The 23346-nt window shown below is 44.4% G+C and overlaps 1 protein-coding gene across 1 annotated transcript in view; it reads left to right on the forward strand.

Moving 5' to 3' along the window:
* The window catches only part of LOC119464430 (deformed epidermal autoregulatory factor 1 homolog), an 86534-nt gene that overhangs the window by 16461 nt on the left and 46727 nt on the right, over positions 1 to 23346 (forward strand). The window contains exon 4 of the mRNA XM_037725391.2: positions 15398 to 15536. Coding sequence (XP_037581319.1) covers positions 15398 to 15536 — 139 coding nt within the window. The remainder of the gene's footprint in view (positions 1 to 15397; positions 15537 to 23346) is intronic.

The following is a 23346-nucleotide window of genomic DNA, read 5'->3' on the forward strand; positions in this document are numbered from 1 at the left end:
CGAGATGTGTGTCATAAAATGCATATAGATTGTTAAAATCAAGATTGTGCAATAAAATTGAAGAATGTTTGTAAGACATGCTTGTATCTACTAAGAAAAAAAAAGAAATGTTACGAACATTATGAGATATACAAAATGTATTGCCGTGTATTAGGCACTATCTCCAAAAAGAATATAAATTTTTCATTGAACAGGTATTCCGCTACAAAAATTTAACTGCAAGCACTACACTTGGGCATGCCGGGCTGCGGCCGCCGATGTTCCGGGCTCGTCGTCGTCGCTTTCAGACTCAAAGTCCGACGAAAAGTGAGCGTCCTCTGACTTGCTGGTATTCGATGTATCGACAAGATCAGCTGCAGAAGCCGCGGAATCACGTTCCGGGCTCGTCGTCGTCGCTTTCAGACTCAAAGTCCGACGAAAAGTGAGCGTCCTCTGACTTGCTGGTATTCGATGTATCGACAAGATCAGCTGCAGAAGCAGCGGAATCACGATATCTGCAATCTCCCGAAGCGCGCGCGCCGTTTTCGGAGCTCGACATTTTTGCCATTCTGCTTTGACAATCGCGAAACTTGGAGCACGTTTAAAAATCACCGCCTGGCCGAAAAAAATCAGACAGCTTAGAAAACAAAAATATGATTTCGCATTTTTCACGTCCAATAGCGCAGTATATCCATGAATGGCGCGGAAGGTCTCGAAAGCGGCGTTTCAAACCAGCGATAACGGGCGGCCATTTTTTCTTTCTCCTTTGACAGTCGCGGTTTAAAATTCACCGCCTCGCGGCAAAAAAGCGAACTGCTTAGAAAACTAAAATATAGTTCTCCTCCTTCACGTCTGATAACGCAGTATGTCCATGAGTGGCGCGGAAGGTCTCAAAAGCGGCGTTTCAAACCATCTATAGAGGGCTAACAATGCCCAGTTCGCGCGGTATGGAAAGAGTTAGACTCGTGTAAGGACCGCACTCGTGTAAGGGCCACACCCCCAACTTGGCAGCCCAAAATTTGGAAACAAATTTCCAATGGAGAAGCAATCGTATTGGGTACCACGATGCCGTCTGCACATCGGTGAATTTTTGAGCGATGCATACTTCCATGTGCTGCTACTAGATGGCCAGAGCCGGTGTGTGCACAAGATCCGTGGTGTGCACAAGTCGCTGGCTGCACTGACACCATTTTGACCAAAAAGTGCGGTCCCGTGTAAGGGCCGCACCTCATCAAAATTGTGAAAAAAATAAAGTGCGGCCATTACACAAGTCTATACGGTACGTGCACATACTTGCACACCACGGACTGGGAAGAAGAATCTATACCCCGTCACACCCGAAACTCTCAAGCGAGAACGCTATAACTTAAAGACTTCAAACCAACACTTTCCTACACGACACGAAATGCCATCTCATTTATTGCGCACTTTACGAATACGACTGCAAATTCTGCCACACACCAAACACCCTGTATGACATGGTTTGGGAATGCGACCAAAACACCAACATCACCCCTATCCCCCTCGCCAGACTGGAGCAGTGGTAGACCCAGCTCATGTAGCCTCAACCTTGATGACCAGCGCTAGCTGGTGAACAGGGCCAAGGTAGGCAGCCAGGTCATATGGCTTTCTGGACTGAGTAGGCTACCCGCAAGGAAGGTGACCAAACAAATTTGTCTGCTCTTGATAAAGTTCAATCTCTCGTGAAAGTTACTCCACCACCTTGCGGATTTCCACAGTACTGATTTGCTATTTACATACACTGCTTGTGCCATTATTGTATTGCTAGGGCTAAAAGATCTGTTGTAGTGACTTTTGACTTTCTTTCCATGCTATACATCAGCCCAAGGAAAACTGTAGGCTGTACAGAAATTTCATTGTTTCTCTACTCTCGACTACCATAGGTCACAAAACATGCTTTGTATCAATTGTAATATTACCAAAGTGCTTCTTAGTGCCTCTTTTATACACTGCTAAGGTGGATATTTTTTTGTATTATAATGTTTTGTTTTATTAACATGGAGTAAGATAGACTGGAGGTGAGAAATTGCACAAGGTGAGACAAATTGTGAACTGCAAATGCCTTTCTTTGCCCTCTCTCTCCGCTGACCTTCTCTTCAGCTAATGTTTTTGCACATGCTTTTTCCTCTCTTGTGCAGCGCTGTCTGCCTATGTGCAGTGAAATTTTTCAACAGCTTGCTTCAATACACACATGCCTAAGATTGTTTGCCACTAGTGGCACTGTGCTGCTGGTACAGCCTGTGTATATCACATGTGCTAGATGCTCTGCCCTCAGAATCTTGATTGGACAGCAAACACAAAATTATGTGCGCAGAAACAGCAATTAAAAACAGATATGCTCATGGTGTTGTTTTCCTGCAAGTATGAAAAGCACTTACGCGCATCAAATAAACTATTCCACAATGCCTTCATGAAAATGTGTCCAACCTGATTGCCAACCATCAAGTCATACGGCATGTCAAAATTTGAAGCAAGCACATTTGTCACTTATTGCATGCAGCCAAGAATGCTTTTACTTCAGAGGCATGTGTGAATCCACAATTCACCATGTACTGGAGACACACAGATTTAGAAGAGGCAAGGTTGAGGCTAGTTGGTTGTACATGTTGAATGATTGCAGTGCACTATTGTGAAATAAGGCTCGGACACCAAGAAAGGACGAAGACGACACTGGACAAGCGCAAACTAACAGCTGTTTATTTCACACAATCATTCAGTATATACAATTAAACTTCAATATAACGAAGTTGGTAAAATTGGCAATTTGCTTCGTTATATTGAAATTCAATCTTTTATACAAATAAGTACAGTGGCCAATAGCTTTTTCTTACACGGAAGGGGCCGCAAAATTTTTCTTATTATCGGGCAGTCGGAAAAGGCAAATTTCAATGGAAAGAAAATCATTTTGTTGAATTTGAGAGTCGTCGATGAAAGGTACAGATTCGTGCCGTGTTGACGATATCTTTGCATCGGCAGTACAGAATGAAGACAGCTACACTTTTGCACCAATTCCACCCCCACGGCTCGTAGTTTTGCTGGCAGTGGGACGACGCTATCATGAAAAGCACCGGCAGTGGGGAGTGAGTGTTTCCGTCTGCCTCTTGCTTCAACACGTCTCCGAAACTTGAGATTATGCAACCTCCAAGCTCTAAACACACCGGAGGACAGTGCACGATGCCACGCCATCTCAGCTCACCCAGTCTTTGCACATGTGGCAGGTTACCTCTAAAACAGGGCATGCTGACAGCCATGTGCCGCTATGGCCACGTTAGGAAAGGAGATGCATGCCAACTTGCCCCCTACTCCATTCCCACTCTGCCCTTGCACTCGCTTGGTCGCGTTACCGCGAGCTTGCTTTCCTCCTCTCTTTCTTCTTGCTCACGAGAAGACTGTGCTCATCAAGCCACTATCCTTCTCAACTCACCCCCGTACGCTTTTACTCACACCCAAACCATACACCGTGTAGGGCGCTATAGGTGTTATTGCACTTGGACTTTATGCGGAACTTCACGCTGCTCCACTTTGGCGAGCGCTCTTGGTTTGAAAGATACATTCGCAAGCAGCCGCATGTAATTTGACCATCTTCATCTGCAGAAGTTTCCACTTACCGTATTTTCCGGTGCATAAGATGTGTTTTTTTTTTCTGAATTTTTCGTTGGTGCGTCTTTTAGAACGGTGTGACGTATGTACATTTTTTTCCCGGAAAAACTGCCATCAAAATCGGATCCGATGTTATGGCCACGTGAAGCGTGCTGGTTGACTTCATTACTACGGGTTCTGTGCGCGCTGTCGAGGTACCGGGTGATCTAGTTCCTGAGCGCCATGCGAGAAGGATGGAGCAGCAACGAAAGTGGCGGTAGGCCGACCGCGAGTCTATCGACCCCAAAGTCGTCGCATCTGCAGATCACTGTCAAGATACGGCATGCGCCGCGGCGCAAACTACGCAGTTGCTACGAGAGTACAAGCAGCCTACCCTCCCCCTCCTGGGCTTCCTTCCTGCTTTCGTCCATTGTGAGCGATTTGGCTCACCGTCGCACGCTTTCACTCGCACATACAGCATAAAGCGCGCGGGAACGATGTTATCGCCCTTGGACTTTATACGGAACATTGCGACAAACACAACGGCAGAAATGCGCCTGGAGTAGAAATATATGGCACCCATGCATACGCTTGCATGTGACCCGCGTTCACGGAGCGAAACGTCACTGTAACTTTTTTTCAATCAATCAATTTCAATCAATCAATCAATCAATTTATTTGGCATTCATTATAGCATCTGCACATAACAAATGCGAGGACAAGAACAAAAAGCTGCTAAGTAGCAGCTTGACAAGGTTCTTGCCCCTATCCTTGGCAGCCAAAAACAGAAACACATATAAATACATCACATAAGTAGACAAGTTTTCGTTTGCATGTATACCAATTTGGTATAACTAAAGTAAATACAAGACCAGAATATTAGAGCGCAAAGAAAAAATATAAATAAAACAATTATGTCAGTTACGAAATACGCACATAGTGGTAACAAAAGGCATTGCCTCGCAACAAAATAGAAACAACGTGATAATTTTGCACGAAGAAAGCAGCAATAATACAAAATTTACTATAATAAAAAATACATCAACTCTTTTTATAATTAAGTGCAGGTTTGATATGCATTACAAGGATTGTCGTATACGTAGTGAAGGGTGATTTTATTATATGCAAACCTCATAACTACGCAAGATTACAAAATGTAAAGAAGAAAACTCAAAAGGTTCAATAACAAGCACACCACAGGCAATCAGTCATGCTACCAAAAAACACATGTTATTGTTTCGAAAGCAGGTGTTGCATAACATATTGCATTATTGCACTCCTTGAAGTTTTTTCTATGTCAATGCCATCTCATTGAATTTTATTGAGCAAGCTTGGTACGCAATGTGATAATCTACTGACCCATATGTGGTACGTGAAAAAGGCAACAGCCATTTTGCTTTTTCTCTAATGTTGTACGAGATAACTATGGGCGCAGTAAGATTACATAACTGCAAAAATGTACGATTGTTACATCGGAAATATTTTTGGCATTTTAGAGCAAGGTTAAGATTATAAAAATGTTTCAAGGGGCAAATTTTAAGGGTGGTAAACAGCTCTCGAGTATGGGCATCATACTGGACATTTGCTATATGGCGAACTGCTCTCTTCTGGAGCACAGTCAACTTCTGTAGATTGGCTTTTGTAGTATTACCCCATACTAAGTGACAATAGGTTAAGTGAGGGGAAAATAGGGTATTATAAATCATTTGTTTTACGTTGCGCGGTAAAATATATCGTAGTCTACAGAGCACTCCGCAAGCTTTAGCTAAACGTGTAGCGATAAGGTCTACATGATCATTCCACGTCAGATGATCACTAAAAACAACTCCCAAGGTTTTAACATTTGACGCGAGTTCTATACTATCAGTTCCAAGCTGTATTCTAAACTCTTCATTGATATGCCGTTGTGGCGGGGTGAAAAGGCTAGCTTTAGTCTTTGTAGTATTCAGTTTTAGGGAGTTAACTGTGCTCCATTCAGCTAATTGTTTTAGGGATGTATTGCAAATGACTGAGAGGTTGCTTATATCGCGTGATCTGAAAAAAATGCTTGTGTCATCTGCGTAAACTATGAAGTGGGCATCTTTAGAATTATTTATTATATCATTGATGTAGATATTGAACAGTATTGGCCCTAGTATGCTACCTTGTGGTACTCCCTGAGCTATTTCTCTTTCATCAGATTGTTCTGACGTGATGGCAACGCATTGTTTTCTGTGCTTTAGGTACGAAATTAATAAATCAAGAGGCGCACCTCGAAATCCGTAATGTTCTAGTTTTGTAAATAAATTTCGGTGATTAAGTCTATCGAACGCTTCAGAATAGTCAATAAAGACACCTAATATGAATTCCTTGTTTTCAAAACTGTTCAATATTAGCTCCTTTTGTGCTAGTAAAGCCAACTCCGTTGACATTCCTTCACGGAAGCCGAACTGTTGCGTCATTATGATTGAGTGTTTATCACAGAAAGACGTTATGCTTTTGCAAATAATTTTTTCCAATCCTTTTGATATGACGGGTAGGACAGACACTGGCCGATAATTGGAGAACACATTTTTATCACCAGCTTTGAATATGACACTAACTTTCGCACGCTGCATTTCTTGAGGGAAGATTCCAGTAGATATTGAAAGGTTAAAAATGTGGGTAAGTGCAGGTGATAAGATGTCAAGCACAAACTTTATTGGCCTTATCTCTAGCCCGTTTATGTCACATGCTTTGCTATTTTTCAAGGACATAAAAGTAGAAAAGACTTCATCTGAAGTTGTTGGCGCAAAGAAAACTGTATGTGCATTGCGCGGACCTAGATATGCAGTTACGGCCTCATTGTGATCGCTTTTTTCCAAACTAGTAAAATAATGGTTAAATTTATTTGCAAGTTCTGCGCCTTTTATAGTCCTGTTATTTTGAATTAGCTCGAGCTCAGCAGTCTGGGAATTATTGCGATGTAATAATTTGTTAATTTCGCGCCATAGCCTGTCACTCCGATTTCTTATTTGACTGAAAAGGTTTTCAAAATAATGTTTTTTAGCATTTCTCAAAAACTTTGTTACCTGGTTGCGGTATTTCTTAAACATTGTAAAGTCAGTTGGATCCCTTGTTTTTACAAACTTATTGTATAATGAATTCTTTTTGCTTATCATGACAACGCATTCATTAGTAAGCCATGGTTTACGAATCTTAGAACATTTTTCAATGGTTTTAAACTTAAAACACTTCTCATATACATTTTGCAAGATGCGCAGAAACGTGTTATATGCTCTGTCAGGGTGGGCGCATTGAAACACAGGTGCCCAATCTACGTTTGAGATTTCATTACGGAACGTGCTTAGTGTTTTGCAGTTTATTTCTTGGACAAGAAATGTCTCGACGTGACGAGCACTCTTAGAATCTGCACCGAACCGACAGAACATATAAATAAGTAAATGATCTCCCATATCAGCCACAATGGTACCCGATCTTGTGTCTACGTTAGTACAGTTTGTTATAAAAAGGTCAAGAAGGCTATCGGAAGTGTTGCTAAGGCGCGGGGGGGTTGTTATCACATTTCTACAATAAAATGATTCAAGAAGTAGTTGCAGATCACGCGCGTATTTAGTATTTTGCAAAAGGTTAACGTTGAAATCCCCACCGATCGCGAGATATAGGTCATTTATGCAGACGAAACTTAGCAGTCTGTCAAGGAAAGAAAGGCATGCGTCCATATTCCCATTTGGCGGGCGGTACATCACAACGAAAACATATTTTTTGCATTGCACGCTTAAGACTTCATAGTCTGCCGTTATAAGGGAGAATTCTGGTAGCATCGTGCATGACAATTCATTCGAGACCAACTGCAACACGCCCCCACCGCGACGTGTAGCCCTGTTTAAAAATAAAGTTTGATAACCGGGCACACGAAGTACCTCGTCATCATATTTGTACCAAGTTTCTGACAACATTATTACATCAAATTTATAAGGAAACCCATCAAAAAACAAAGTCAACTCGTCGTATTTATTTCTCGCGGACTGCGCATTTCAGTGCAAGAATTTGAGATAATCGCCATGGTTTGCAATGTCTATGTTACTAAGCATAGTTTTCACAAAATATCTGAGAAACTGTGGCGACGACAGCAATGCGATTAGCGAGTAGATGTTGTGTCAAACATTTTTTCCAAGTCAGCTTCACATGCAATCCGCACAATGCGGGATGTTTCCGTTTGACGTGCGAAAGCTTTGCCACCTTTAGCCCACGCGAAGCGCCAGTTCAATTCCCTTTTCTTTGCAATGGTCATCCCGAGAAGTTTCTTCAACCGCGGACACAGGTGCTCATTAACATAGACAGACTGTTTTTTTTTTGTGTAACCGATTTCTGATGTAGTGAACCTACTTTTTCTTGCCTTTTTAATGATAGCATCTCGCTTAGCACGGTTGTTGAAAACGACCACAATGTTCGGGTCAGAATCAGCACCCTGCACAGGCAACCGGTGGCAAATTTCAATATCATCTTTCCTTATTGGTTCACCAATTACTTCGCCCACTTTGCCAAGTATACCTTCGAGGTTCTCGTTTGATTCCCGTGGAATCCCCTTGATCTCAATGTTCTTATTTCTAGAATATTGTTCTTGTGCTGTAACACTTAGGGCGTTTTCTTGGACTTTCTTCTTGAGTGCCGCAATTTCTTGCAAGAGCATTTCCTGCGTTGCTCTGAGGGACGCATTTTCATTTTTTAGTTCAGTGCACTCTTTTTTCGTAGATTCAAACTCTTTGTTGAAGAAATCCATACTAATTTTCATCTCTCTCATTTCTTTACGAAGATCACGTTTAAACTTATCAAGTTCTCCAGTCATCGTCAGGGCTTGGTTAACAACTCGTAACAACAGTAACAATGGCAGCGGAGGCAGCAGGATACAAATTGAAGTAGTGACTAAGAATCCGGAAGGTTCAAACCTGAACAAACAAGCGGAAACGTTAGGGGTCCGTTCTGTAGGCTGCCCCGGCTGCCAAGTGTCCGTCGCAGGGGTCCGGCGTTCTTTTTAACTGATACCAAAGTGTGACGTAATAGCCACGTCGTACTGTGCAGGCTGATCCTTTCCCGGTGCAGCCGTCCCGTAGCTTGGCCACGAACTTTCCGGCAGAATAGCCGCGCTTGATCCGGACGATCCTGAACAAACAAGCGGAAACGTTAGGGGTCCGTTCTGTAGGCTGCCCCGGCTGCCAAGTTATGCAGACTAAATTGCTTACGGAAAGAACAGGTGCGTCTTATACACTGGTGCAATTTATATACGTTTTTTCTTTTTCGTAAAACTGACGTTTTGAGGGGGCTGCGTCTTATACAAAGGTGCAAGTTATAGACCGGAAAATACGGTACAGTAAAATCTCGGTGATACAAATTTCACGAGGTCATGTGAAATATTCGTATCACTAAAAATTCGTATCATCAAAACATACACAAAAACAAGAAAAAATGAATTAATATTTAGCAGAAAAAATTCCTAATATTGATACGTTACTCGCTGCTGCATTTTCCCTGCTGCTACGTCGTGTTTTCATGGTCCTCACTTAAATCCCATTGACTTCCATGTATTGTGTTCCGCTTGATACATTGCCAGTCTGTAATGTTTCTGTATCTTACGTTGCATTTGAACGTAGCGGTCATGTAAATTTAGCGGTGCAGCCAGCTTGTACGTTGCAACAAGTGATCAGTGCGTTGCAACAAACAATCAGCATGTTGCAACAAACGACTAACATGTTGCAGCAAGCAACTGACACGTTGCAGTAATCAACCGGCACGTTGCAGTAAGCGACCGAAGTTTGCAGTAAGCAACCGCAGTTTGCAATAAGCGACCAAAGTGGCACAAGCCAGGCACTGCACATGTGCACAGAGCAGTTGGCGAAGCACCCGAAGCGATTTATGCATCAGTTAAAGCCTACCGGGAACTACACCACGCACACTGCTCAAGATCTACTGTGTGCAGCGTTATTTTGGAGCATGCAAAGGTCATATGCGTAGCATAATCACTGGTTCTCTTAAGTCAGCTTCGCCGCAATGGAGCTGTATTATGAGGTGAAGCATAAGCAAAATATTGTGGTCAAGCATACTAAGAGTTGAAAGGGGCCACTGTCGCAAGACATTCTACATGTCCCTTAACTATACACGCGCACATGCACCGTCCTCAGTTACCGTACGAGTGCTGAGACGGTGAATAACTGTACTGGCAGCCATTCAGAGCAGTTTCTGACATAGCTGTGGCAGTTGGTGGCCTTCCTCACAGTTACGTTTTACCAGCTGTTACATTTTTTTTTTCGATGCGGCCGTGGCCGGGATTCGATCCCGCTTATTTGGCGGGGTCACTCCAATGCGTGGTCCACTCGCGAAAGAACGCGTGCACACTTCGTCGTCGTCGGCGTCGTTTTCTTTCATTCATCACAAGGATCGTGGGTATGCCATCTGGTCCAGTGGTACTGTTTTCTTTCAATCATTCTAAGAGCGACACAATTCCTCACTGATCAAATACAATGTCCGCCATGGGCTCAGCACTGATAAAGACAGGGCGACATTCGGCAAGGCTAATGTTGATTTCAGCAGTTGAAAACACCGAGCTGAAAAACGCGTTAAAGCACTTGGCTTTCTCCAGATTTTCGTGAACGATAATTCCGTCATGATCGAGTGGTGAGAAGGACAAGTCATCCTTTCTATTTCTTTTTATATACTGCCAAAATTCTTTAGGGCGATCTTGGATGCGCAAGTCGAAGGACTGAAAATAGGCAGATTTGGCTATTTTAACCGAAGCACTCATATCATTTGTAATTTTTCGTAACTGATTCTTGTTTTTGTGCGATGTATTTCTTTTGAAACGTGCGTATAACTGTTGTCTCTTTTCAACGACTCTACGCACCTCTTTTGTAAACCATGGCTTGCTTTTGCTGCGACGTTTCGTCATAACCCACGACGGTACATATCGTTCACGTAGATCGAAAAGTTTGTCTTTCAGCGTGTTCCACAGTTCATCTACACTGGGCGATTCAGACAAAGTTTCGAACAAATCAATATAAGATTCTAATGCACGTGTTATCTCAAGGGTACATGCCTTTCGATAACTGTAAATGCGTCGATTGCCACAGTGCTCAAGTTTAACATAATGAAAATTCATTTCCTGCCAGAACACAACAGTGATCACTGATACCAGGCAATATAAGGGTGGACTGAACTACCGATGGTTGATTAGTCAATAATAAATCCAAAACATTATTGCCACGCGTTGGCTGCAGCACTGACTGGGATAAACTAAACGAATTGCAGAGAGTTAGCATTTCTTTGCCTAATGCAGTGGTGGCTCGAGATGAAACACTCTCTGAGCACCACTTTATTTCAGGAACGTTAAAATCACCCCCAATAACTAAACAGTCAGTTTTAACGGTTTCAATCATGTCAGTTAGGCCGCTCAAAACGTGAAGCCGGCTTCCAGGTGGCCTGTAAAACGAACACACAGATAAGGATTTACCATTTAGAAATCTAATTTGAGCCCATATAGCCTCACTTATCCCTACATCAATTTCGATCTTACAAGAGCTAACCATGTGGTCTATAAGAATAAAGACACCTCCCCCGTGACTGTTGCGATCATTTCGATAGCTGATGTAGTTGCTGGGAAAAACTTCACTATCCATGACCTCACCCTCTAGCCATGATTCACTTCCAATCACAACCGACGGTTTCGTCATGTCGATTAGACCACGCAGCTCTTCTACTTTATTCTTAACACTTCGGCAATTGAGAACAAGAAATGACAAGATAGAACGTTCCGGTTTAATCTGTCAAGTAGCTTGAACCACCTGGCCCCGAGATTCGTCATATATGTATTTGGCGCTATTCAAATAAAGTACATCGTATTTCAGACGCGCTTTACCATTGGTGCCCTTGCGAGCTTTAGCATAATTCCACAGTATTTTCCTCCTTTTTCAAACTGGTTCAGAGAAGTCCACCGAAAAAGCTAGTAGAACTTCCTTTTAACTTTCTCGCATTCGACAGAACACCCTCTTTGTCCTTGAATGAACTGAAATTAACACTTATTGGCCGAGTTCGTTCCGGACTGAACCGTCCGAGACGATGGGCCCTTTCGATGCCAGGGTCTATTCCCAGAGTAGACCTGCACAATTCTAGGATATGTTTCTCAGAAGTCGTATGTGACTCGTGTTCTTCCACGTCGTTAATGCCATAGAAGAGCAGATTACACCGTCTAGATCGATTTTTAAGATCGTCCACTTTGTTCATCAGGGTTTGCCACTCAGACCTCTGTTTTTCACCACTCACTCTACAGTCCTCAACAATGGTGCACATTTCCTCGAGACTTGCAATCTTTGATTCCAAATTAGCCATACGGGTGTTCAGATCCAGCATTGCCGTTTTGTTTTCGTCCTGATATTTGTATACTTGTAAGTTTTTGCTTCATTTCTGCCTGTCCCTGCAAAATCTGCTGCAGGACCGCTTCGCTAGGACCTGGGTTCATTTCAACGTCCCCGCATACAATAAGAAGCGAAAAGTAAAACGCAGCTCGCCGCATAGAAGAGAACCTGTGCCTCACGCGCAACATGGGCGTGCGAGCTACAGAATGAGAAGCAACACATGCATATAGTACAGGGGCGGGAACCGGCATAACGTACATGAAACATACATCATTGAAATGCGTGGTGTCACTAACCTGCGCGAAGAGCAAGAAATACGTGAGCGGCAACACCATTTCAGTATCGCCGGTTCCACACCCCAAAGGCAAAATGACGATTCCCGCCTTTTGTAGAGTGTAGTTGCGCGGGCTGTAAATCCATGGTGGGTTGACTGGCACTGCACATTGTCCAAAAGCAGTTGCGAGGCACACTCCCTCGATGAAGTCGTCCGTAGTTGAAGCAGGTGAAGGGTCGAAGGGGGAAACAGTGACCGGTGTTGACCAATCATGAAGAGCAGATAATTCCTTGCCATGAAAGCAGTGACTTGAATTACCAGCCATGAACACCTGCGCAAAGAGCAAGAAATGCGGGAGCAGCAACGCCATTTCAGTATCGCCGGTTCCATGCCCCCAAAGATTAGACCATTATCCATTATTTCTTTATATCCCATTTCGTTATAAAGAGTTTCGAGTGTACTACGCTTCTTTTTACTAGCTTAAAGTGTCCTGAGTCATAGCTTAAGAAACCTTTATCTCCCTTATCACATATTCCCAAGAAGTGCGGTTTTTACTTTCCTGTATCATAATGGTCAAAAGTTTAATGCACACATGTTTCGGCAATTCATATGTCAAGTCTAATCCTTGGAATGTCTTCTTTAAGCACAGACACACCCGTTTCCGCGTCTACATTGTGAGTAAAATTCACGGGAAAACATAGTAAAAAATTATGTACAGTATAGACCACTTATAACATAACCGCTTATAGTGCAGGACCGGATATAGTGCGTTTTTTTCAGACTCCCGTTAATTTTCCCATAGCACTTCATGTATACACATATTGCTTATAGCGTAGTTGCGGAAAACGAAATACTGGTTAGAGTGCGGCTGCCTGGGAGTACGGAAGTCAGCGGAGACGGCGAACGCTCCCCTCAAACGGGCGCCCCAAGGAGTGCTCAAGGAAGAAAGAGAGAAGAAGTGGAGAAGGGCATGTGGTGCGAACGAACAGCCAGTTAGGCTGAAACCAGAATCCTGAGTTCGAGTCATGAAATACTATCAAGGCGCGCATAGCGAGCGAGGGCCACGAAACTGCAAACGCCGGCCAACGCTCGCTTCACGACAACGGTAGTAAACGAAACTTCAGGGAGCGAGCGGCGCCAGCACATCACGGCGAAGTGTGCACGCAGAGACCGTGGAATGTGAGGGAGGAGGGCGGCAGGGAAGCGGATTTTGCCTCGGCAACTCTGCCGCTTCGGTGGCTCTCCTCGCCCTCCCTCGTAGCTCCATCACTTTCGACTATTACCGTGCGCGCCCGCCGCCCTGCAGGCGCCGCCGCTCCAGCCAGCCTGGCGCCAGCTCCCCGAAGTTTCGTTTTCTGCCGTTTCATTGGTCGGCCTGGGACAGCGCCGCTGCTTCCCTCTGCGCGGTAGCCGCAGCGTGCGAGGCCAACACGGGACTAGAAAGTGGAGGAAGCATAAAGGAGAAAGAAGGGTTCACTGCCATTTTCTACGTGTGACTACGGTAGCGTGGCTGAGACGCCGGCACGTACACGCATGTTCCGGCGCAACGCAGAATTGGCGACCTTGCCATGTGCGAGAGGGTGAAATTTCCGCCGCATTTTTTTTTTTTTTTTTGTTCGCTCGAGACATTGAGGGGTCTCTCCTAAGCTTTTACTCTATGGCGGTGCCGGAGAAATGCCAGTCGGAGGCGCCGCCGCGTGATTTGGTTCGAATTAACGAGATTCGACTGTAGATTGAATGCAAACGTTCTAGCCGCACTCCTCGACTGTCGCATGCGCGTGGCGGCTCGGTGCACATGTTTTGCATATGTGCGGGCCTTAAAAATTGTTGCTTTGGTTATAGTGTGGTACCGCTTATAGTGCAGATATTCGCGACTCCGGCGACTTACGTTATAAGCGGTCTACACTGTACGTGGCAGAAACATGCTATGACATTAAACTATTGCAACTCTGTCTGGAGCTCTCGATCCCTATATCTCGGTAGATGTCAAGTACTACAATGTACTGCAAGCACGGGCCCTAGCAGCATTGCAGGAATGTATTGACTTGTTTGTCAACATACTGTTCCAAAATGAATGTGGGACCAGTGTTAACAAAATTTGGTATTACTGAGGATGCACCTTCGATTGCTCTATGTTGATTTTGAGGGATCGGTTTATGTTCAACAGGACGGAATGTGTATAGTGTCGTGGCTGGCACCAGTCCTGTCAAACTTGTTTATGGCAAAAGGGGATTGTGTGAAATACTTCATGGTTGTCCAGTGTTGTCTTCATCCTTTCTTCGTGTCCTATTTCAAAGTAGCGTGCTGCAATCGCTTACTTTTTTTTGTACACTTCATTAAGAGGAGACGTTTCAGGCTTGCTGGTAACAGGAAATAGCGTTTCTGGGCACAAGAGGACAGGGCAGTTCAAGGATTGTCAGCACCTGCATGTATTTTCCATCTTCCTTTCGTCAGTGTCTTTTGTGCTGCTTTATCCTTCAGAAAGAGACTCAAGGCTTGAATAGTGTTTAAAGGAAAGTGGTAACTCGCATTACATGCTTGTTTTCATTGCCTTCTGAGCTAAACCATGCAAACGCCTCTTTACGAACACCTAGAAGCAAGAACAGTTCTAATCTGTGGAGCAGATGAAATTGCAGGAGCAAAGCCAGTGTTGCTAGTAGCAATGGTGGAGAGAACCGAGCCACGTGTCCGTGCAGGTTCCTTGTATACTGCCTCACTTCTTTACATTTTTTTTTTAATCTTGTGTAGTGGTGTCGAAAGCACACATCTAGAGATGTGCCCCCTCATATAGGCAAAGTTGGTACACCTCTTCATGTTACTCCATGTTTTATTGAGACTTGCAGAGCAAAGTAGGTACATCGTTTTATATAAAGGCTTTGCTGATAACTACGTAACTTACATTTTCTTACCGTCTCATATTGTTTGGTGAAGAGTACAAGCAAAGCTAGTGAAATGAGAAAACACTGAGTGTATTATTTTAGTTCTGTTTTGCTTGCATTATGTCTTTGTGGCAATTTTTTAGAGAGGTGAAATCACAATTCATCTAGTCTTTCCACAGGAAGGCTCAAGGGAAGTCTGTGTATCACTATTGTTTATGCTTGCCATGCCTAAGACTTTGTAATGAGTTCTTTGGCTCTTACAAACCACGTTTCACTTCCAGAGTGGGCCAGTTCGTCTTTACACCCCTTATAAGAGGAAGCGAAAAGAAGAGGCACTTACTGCTGGAAGGTCATCTGATGAACCACCAGAAAAGTTGCCAGCTTTGGCTCCAAAGCCTGTACCGTCCAAACCGAATGAATGTAAGGGATCTAAGTTATATACTACTGATTGCCAAGTTATGAAACTTACTAGAATTAACTATTTTTTAATTTTGTATCCATGTTTCATTGGAATTATCGGAGAGTCTTCATGCAATGTTACACACTTCAGCTGTGCTTCATAATGCAAAGCTAAACACTTTAGTTTAAAGGCTCAAAATCGGTGGAGACCATTCGCTAGGTCCATGTAAGCGTACAAATAAGACTCTTGGGGTGATGCTGCAGCTTTACCCAGAAAGGCCACTAAGCCTACAGGCAGCTACATACCCTATTGACAATGATGATGAGCCATTTAACTGTAGCAAGTGCCACATAAAACCACAAATAGTGCTGCATAAGTCATAACACAGAAAGGCAGCATATTTAGGAAGCATAACTGGTCCAGAAGTAAGAGGTCCTTTAACTATTGCTTCTGCAAACAGCTCAAAAAATTTACTAAAATATTATGGCATGCGCGTTAAAATTAGTACGAGACCAAAACTGCAATGCGTGGTGTCCGTACTCCCCCCCTGTCCCTGTGATGCTCTGCAAGGAGTTTAATTTGGGATCTGAAATGCCATGATGGAACCAAGGATCATGCTATGGCCAGTTGATCCGGTTAATGAGGCCTTGGCCAGCGGTGACGAGTGATGTCCAACCCATTGTCGTTCGAATGAAATAATATATTTTTTCCCAAGTGAGGACTGATTGCTATTTCTCTTTTTTATACCATGAAAGTCTTGTGTTGGAACAGTCAAAAGTACTGCAGTTTGAATATTGGGAAGTAGGAAAATTGAAATGCGTATTACAATTGACGGCACATTAGAATTGAGTCGATGTTGCATTTCAGAAGTTCTCATCAGAGGTTCCAGATTTTCAAGCGAAGCTTTCTTTCCCTCTTCCCCCCCCCCCCCCCCCTATTTCCACATGCTGTCTGCTGCTGTCTTGCGGAGTGGACAAGCTCCTTATCCACTGTGCATTGCAACACTACCCACTACCACACTAGGCCACTACCCACTAGCCCTGCCTTTATGCAACACTAGGTACCCATAGATGGCACCACAACGTTGTCATGGCTTTCAGTTTTCTTGTGGTGTGGTGCAAGTAGCGCATTTGCCAACAGAAGCAATTGAATGTAGAGATCAGTTGCAACACGTCATTGCTGGTCAACAAGAAAATGTGACTGAAACTTGCATTGGGTGTGGAAGAGACGGAAGCACAAAAGAAATGTTGAGCAAAACGAGGACTGCGAAGCTTACTGTGAAATGTGATAGCATGCTGGCTCGTAAACATCAAGTGGAACAACGATGCTTGGCGCCCATGCGTGGCAAAGTGTGTGGTGAACATTACAACCAGAAGTGGAACGACGACACGATGCAGCCATGGGCAATCAAGATTGTAGGGAGTGAAGATGGATATTTCTAAACAATTGAAATTACTTTCCTCATTGCAGTAAAGGGACACTAAAGGCAAATACTAAGTCGACGTGGACTGTTTAGATACCATTCCAGAAACCTCACAACGCTTGTTTTGTGCGAAGAAATTACTTAGTTTACAAGCGAATTGCATCTGAAGGGTCTGTGGCAATTCCAATCCCAAAGTTAAAAGGCTCATGTATAGGTATTTCCGGCGACTTCTCTGAGTTGGTATGGCGGAAAAAAAGATTTTGTGAGACTTTGCAAAGTAACTGAGAAAGGATGGTGATAAAACGACGCCTAGGTATGATTATCTTTTGTTGAATGGAACAAGATATGTTTATGAAACAGGGGAGAGAGAAAGAAACAACTTTTTTTATCCCATCTTAAAGGGAAAGGGGCTGCAAGAAGAAGGCGAGAGAGGTTGTCCTACTTGCTGTAGGCCGCCTCTACCACCTCAGCCCACCTCAGGATAGCTTCCTGAAGATCGGGGTTATGGCTGCGCATGGCAGCCTCCCACAGCTCCCGACTACTTAAAACTCTACAAAGGTGAGGGGGTGGGGAGTGGTTCTCACATTGCCACATAATGTGGTTTAGGTCCGGTCTGCTAGCGGGACAAAACTTGCAGGCTGAGGTAGGGTATATTCCAGGGTAAATTTTGTGACGTAAGGCAGGGGATAGAAAAGTGTGAGTCTGCAGTCTACGCCATAGCACCTCGTGTATGCGTGACGACCGACACATTAAAGGTGGGAGGGTTCGGCGACCTAGGCGGTAATGCCCGCAAATGTCGTGGTATGAAAGTAACTTGTCTTTGGAGGTGAATGCTGGAGGTAGATTATTGGCGTCTGAACCGCCTAGCCTAGCCTGCGCTCGGTTCGTGAAAGCTCGAGCACTTGCGTGGGCCGTTTCATTGCCGATTAGGCCTGCATGAGCGGGTGTCCAGATTAAACTCAGAAGTTGGGATGGCGGATTATGGGATAGGATGGCTAGGGCTGTCCTGCAAACCCTACCCGCTCCAAAGTTGTACAGTATAGACCACTTATATAATGTAACCGCTTATAGTGCAGGACCGGATATAGTGCGGTCTTTTCAGGCTCCCGTTAACTTTCCCATAGCACTCCATGTATACACATATCGCTTATAGTGCAGTTGCGGGAAACGAAATACCGGTTACAGTGCGGCTGCCTGGGAGTACGGAAGTCAGCGAAGATGGCGAACGCTTCCCTCAAACGGGCGCCCGAAGGAGTGCTCGAGGAAGAAAGAGAGACAAAGTGGAGGAGAAGGGCACGTGGTGCGAACGAACAGCCAGTGAGGCTGAAACCAGAATCTTGAGTGCGAGTTGTTAAATATCACGGCACGCATAGCGATCGAGCGCCATGAAACTGGCAACGCCGGCCACGGCAGTAAACGAAACTTCAGGGAGCGGGCGGCGCCGGCACATCACGGCAAAGGGCGCACGCGGAGACCGTGGAATGTGAAGGAGGAGGGCGGCAGGGAAGCGGATTTCGCCTTGGCAACTCCGCCGCTTTGGTGGCTCCCCTCGCCCTCCCTCATAGCTCCCTCACTTTCGACTGTCACCGTGCGCGCCCGCCGCCGTTCCAGCCGGCCCGGCGCCAGCTCCTCGAAGTTTCGTTTTCTGCCGTTATCGGGAAGCGGGCGTTTGCCGGCGTGGACAGTTTCGTTGGCCGGCCTGTAGGAGATGACTTCGTGCTCTTGGCCGCCAACCGTGTGGGACTTGATGCCGAGATATTTTGTCAGGCAATCGTAGCTTTCCGTGCTGAGGGTAACTGTGTTGGTGGTGGGGTTGATGGTAACGTCGTCTTGTCGCAGCTCCATAGTGGCTTGAACGCCGGCTGCCATAGAGAGAAGCTTGGAGAGTTGGAAGTGGCTGAAGCGGGAGGCGTTGAAACCTCCGCGAATACGAAAAATAGCCTTGTATGAACCTTCAGGTAACTTGGGAGGCCTCACTTTGTTATTCCTGGAGATCACCTGTTTCCATACAGCAGCCTTGGCAGTGGCAGTGATGGTATCCTTACGGAGTGAGTCTTGATATGCAGCGTCGTATATGTGAGTATCGCCACTTGAGCATCTCCTCTGGGGAAAGATCCTCCCCTTCTACTACATCACACTGGCTCATGACGCCCGCACGAGGAACAGGGGAAGTTGTACTGCAGAAGGGACTGTGCCAATCTAGCTCCTTCAGTCTTACGTTCGTCCTGTTAAATTGCCAGAGTGTCAAAAATTTACGAGTTCTCCCCCATAAATACTGTTAAGCCTTCTGTTGTTCTAGGTACTGAATGTCGGCTATGTCACGAGATTTGCAATCATGGGGTTGTTCCAGCAGAGCAAACATGTTACAGAAGAGACCTAGATCCAAGATACACATGGTGGCGGCATATTTGTTCTGTTAGTTCTGGTAGATATGAATATTTCCTTTTGTCAAATACAAGTTGATGCTGGTGCATGCGAGGCCGTGTTTTGTAAACTTGAGCTTTGAAGTGGCATGACGATAACAGTATTTAGCCTATCTTTGGCCCCCAAACTCTTTGCCAAACACCATCACTTAATTTCAAAGCTTACTTGATGCAGTGCATGTAGATATTATGGTAATAGGTGGGGACACTAATTTACCTGATATAAATGGGCCGGACCGTCTACCAACATTTTTGTGACAGGAAGTTGTAACTAAGAAATTATGAATTTATTGAATCTGCTTGCACTGCTTTGCAATTAGGCAAACAGTGCTAAATGCAATAAAAAGAGTGTCAGTAAACGTGATACTTGTGTGAACAAACACAGTATTTGCAATAAAATGTAATGGGTGTAGCCACGGAGCAAGAATTATTGAGGAGGTGGAACAGCGCTCGTTTTGGCGTCTCAATAAAGTCACGACGTCTGGCACGGCGCCGACGGGCCCTCTGTCGTGAGGCAGCTCTCCGAGAAGGCATAGTAGGCACGGCGGGCTCCTTGAAGAGGCTCGCTGGTTCAAGGCTATTCAGTGGCGATTCACCACTAGTGCTGTACGCACGAATGGGTGTGTTTCTTATGCCTCTTCACTGGCTCCAAATGCCAGGAAAAATTAATTTAAAAAATTTCACTTACAGAGCAATTACCTGTGTGAGGTATTTTTTTGTAACACCAAATCTATAATTTATGTCTTTTAAAATGTGAGGTTGATAAGTTAGGTATGGTTTGTTTCAGTGAATTATGGTACTTGCCCTCTATGCCATTAGTTGATATTTAGATAGTTTTTCTAACTTCTTCCCCGCTGTGCCTTAGATGATTGAAAGCATCGTTAATGACCATTTCTGGGGACCGCTAACTCCTGCGATAGTATAGCTTAAGGTGTCTGACGATCCGTAGGACACTGGTGAAAAACAAAATGTGCGAAAAGTGCTATGCCTACTTCTTTATCCTGTGGGCGAGTGAGTGAACTGTGGCGGTGGCGGCAGACCTCGTCTGCTCCGGGATTACTACTAGTAGCTCATTTCAAGCGCAGTACAGCAAGTAATTAGGACAGTATTCATAAATAGCTGCTGCTAAAATGTCCGCCACTTCTATTTATTGACGTTACAGAATGAAATCTGGAAAAATTTACAATATATGAGACGATATCGCAATTTGTGTGTCCAAAGAAGAACATGTAAACACAGTTTTCGCTGCAGCACGACAGATGACGCGTCGGGCGTGTTGCCATCATTTCTTGCTCCCCCAACCGTGACTTTATCGGGCCGCCCGTGCGCGCTATCGCCGCCTAGCAGATTCCGGTCCTCAAATACTTCTTTCTCCGTGGGTGCAGCCCATATATCATTGGCATCATTTAGTAAAAACTGATAAAGCTTGGAATCTTCTACATATCCAGGTTAATGTGACCTCCCTTTTGATCAGCGCTTCGAACAGCTTAGTGTATTGTGAGTTTTTTTTCTGAACAGCAGAAATGAGGTGTTGAACATGTGAAGTGTTTGCACCTTGTATCTGCAACTCCCAAAGTTTTTTTTTTTTTTTGTGCTTGGGAGCAGCGGAAGACAAGATTGTTTATAGAACAACACGCTGTGCTACCATACTGATGGGCCAAACATAATAAAATGCCTAAAGAGAAATTTTGGAAAAAAAAAAAAAAACAGCAGACATGTGTGGCCTTGCAGAATCGCAACCCAATTTCCAGTGAACCTGTTTTTTACAGTTACCTATAATTTAACCACACACTCTTAAGTGTTTCCCTCATATGCCTCATGACATGGACCCCAATTTGTGCAATTTTAAATGCAGTGTCACATTTCATTTTGTCTGGGCGCTAGGAAAACATGGGTATAACACTTACATAATCCTTAATTAACCGACGTGTGCACATTAAATTGCAAACCCACGTCATAACATGGCCCCCCATGTTCACATATCAAGCGAATGCCACTATTAGTTCTCCGAGGACAGCGATCAAACACTCCATGCCCTTTGTATAATGCATGAAAATAGGCTGAAAACAAATATTGTGTAATTTTTTATAAAGTTCATAATTAAGCTAGAAACATTCAACTTTTGCCACACATTACTTCTAACATGCCTCATTTTAGACAAAATGTGAAATGAGTGTCATGTACAGTTATCCCAGCACACTGAGAAACATTGCAGATAATGGCCATATAATGCTTTTAAGCCCTTGCCTAAGTAATTTTTTCACCGCCCATAATTAACTGACACTCTTGAAACTTTGCACACAAATTACCCAGGAGATTATCCTTAGTCTCTCTAAGTCTTAATTCTGTGGCACATTCAGTTCTTTTAGGGCATTAGACTAACTTTATATATATGTATGTGGTTCATAAAATGTGCTTCTAACACTCTGGAATGCTTGTATAAGCAGTTTTCTAAAACACTGTAATCAAGAAGAATGGACTGGTGGGCTAGTTGGTACTGCATAACTTGAGTTAAAGCGCAAAAGAGCATGCCGGGGATGTATTCTGCAACGATCACTTTCGGTGATAGTATTGCCGTCAGGCGTGTGGTTGGTTGGTTGAGCAAAATCATTGGCTGGTTGGCCAATGATTTGTGTGGGCTACATTTATACTAGATCTAAAGATGGTGTCAAGTTTTACTTGCTTTCTGTTTGTGAAAAATGTTTAAACATTGCAAAGGATGGGGCGGTGGAAGGCTAAAAAAATGCGTACAAGAAAGAAATTGTTGTGGTACCTGTGCTGCCCTTTCATGGCAGCACAGGTCACTGAAAAAGTAACTGTGATATAAAAACAATGTAGCTTTTAGTATTTTTTGTGACAAGTTTGCTACTGTTAGTGTGCTGCATCTAAAGGGTAATCATCGTTAATAAAATGCATCCTATAAAAGCTGTGTGCTCAGAAAAAAAAAATTAGTAGCTCTTCCCCTGTCGAGGAAAGGGGGGTATGCGAAGCTTGTCGTGTGTTTCTTTGGTGTTCCTCCGAACCATAATAATCCAACGAAGGTCTGATATATCCCAAGTTTGTTGTATCCAAAATTAGGGCCATGATATGTTTTGGAATGACGGAACTTTGCAAATATCGCTGTTGTCTAGTGTGTAATTATAGAGACCCAGAAGCAATTGCAAAAACAATGAAAAGAGAGTGAGTAAAAAAATGTGGTTGATCCCTCTTATATAGGAATCGGTATAGAACACGAAAGTGAAACGTGTCTTCACAGAAGTAGTGTAATGTTTATTGCACATTGATATATAATGTCTATTGGTGTTTTGTGGCTAAAGCGCCCTTAGGCGTTGATGCACCCACGCTGACGCCTGGTGGCACGTCTCCTCCATCACGACTACCAACGTCGATGACCATGAGCAACCGTCGTGCATATGGAAGCTGCACTACGCTGCACACGCTAGCACAACGCGAAAGACGAAGCACGTAACTGACACACTAATACAACGCGCAAGACAAAGCACGTAACTGAATCGTCACCGAGTCAAATCAGCGCGTACAGCGCGTCGTAATTGCAGCCTCCGCGATCAACTTCAGAAACATTTTCAGAGCTAATTGCGGAGGCCACGCTCCGCTGTGCTGAGTACGGTGAACGCCACCTAGGTGGCGTTGGTAGTGCTTCTTGATGCCAGCGTCCCTTCGAATGCTGGCATCGAGGCGTCGTAGTGCTGAGACAATGCCTCCTAAAAAAAACAATGCCTGGGACGTCGCTTGCTTTGCCATTGGAGGTACGCTGCCGTGCGTTGCGAGCGAGCGCCGCGTGTTGGCGCTAGCGACTGTACTGCCGGAGTGACGCTGTCGGCAACGCTGTGTCGGCGCAGCTGACTACGTTACAGAAAGTACGCTACAGTGGCCAGAATCACTGTAACTACGCGTTGTGCAGGCGGTTGCTTGCGCGCTCGTGGCGTGCATTTGAGGTGCGGCGTAGAGCACGCGCCTGCTGCG

The sequence above is a fragment of the Dermacentor silvarum genome, chromosome 9 (genome assembly GCF_013339745.2).
Source record: "Dermacentor silvarum isolate Dsil-2018 chromosome 9, BIME_Dsil_1.4, whole genome shotgun sequence".
Lineage (NCBI taxonomy): Eukaryota > Metazoa > Arthropoda > Arachnida > Ixodida > Ixodidae > Dermacentor > Dermacentor silvarum.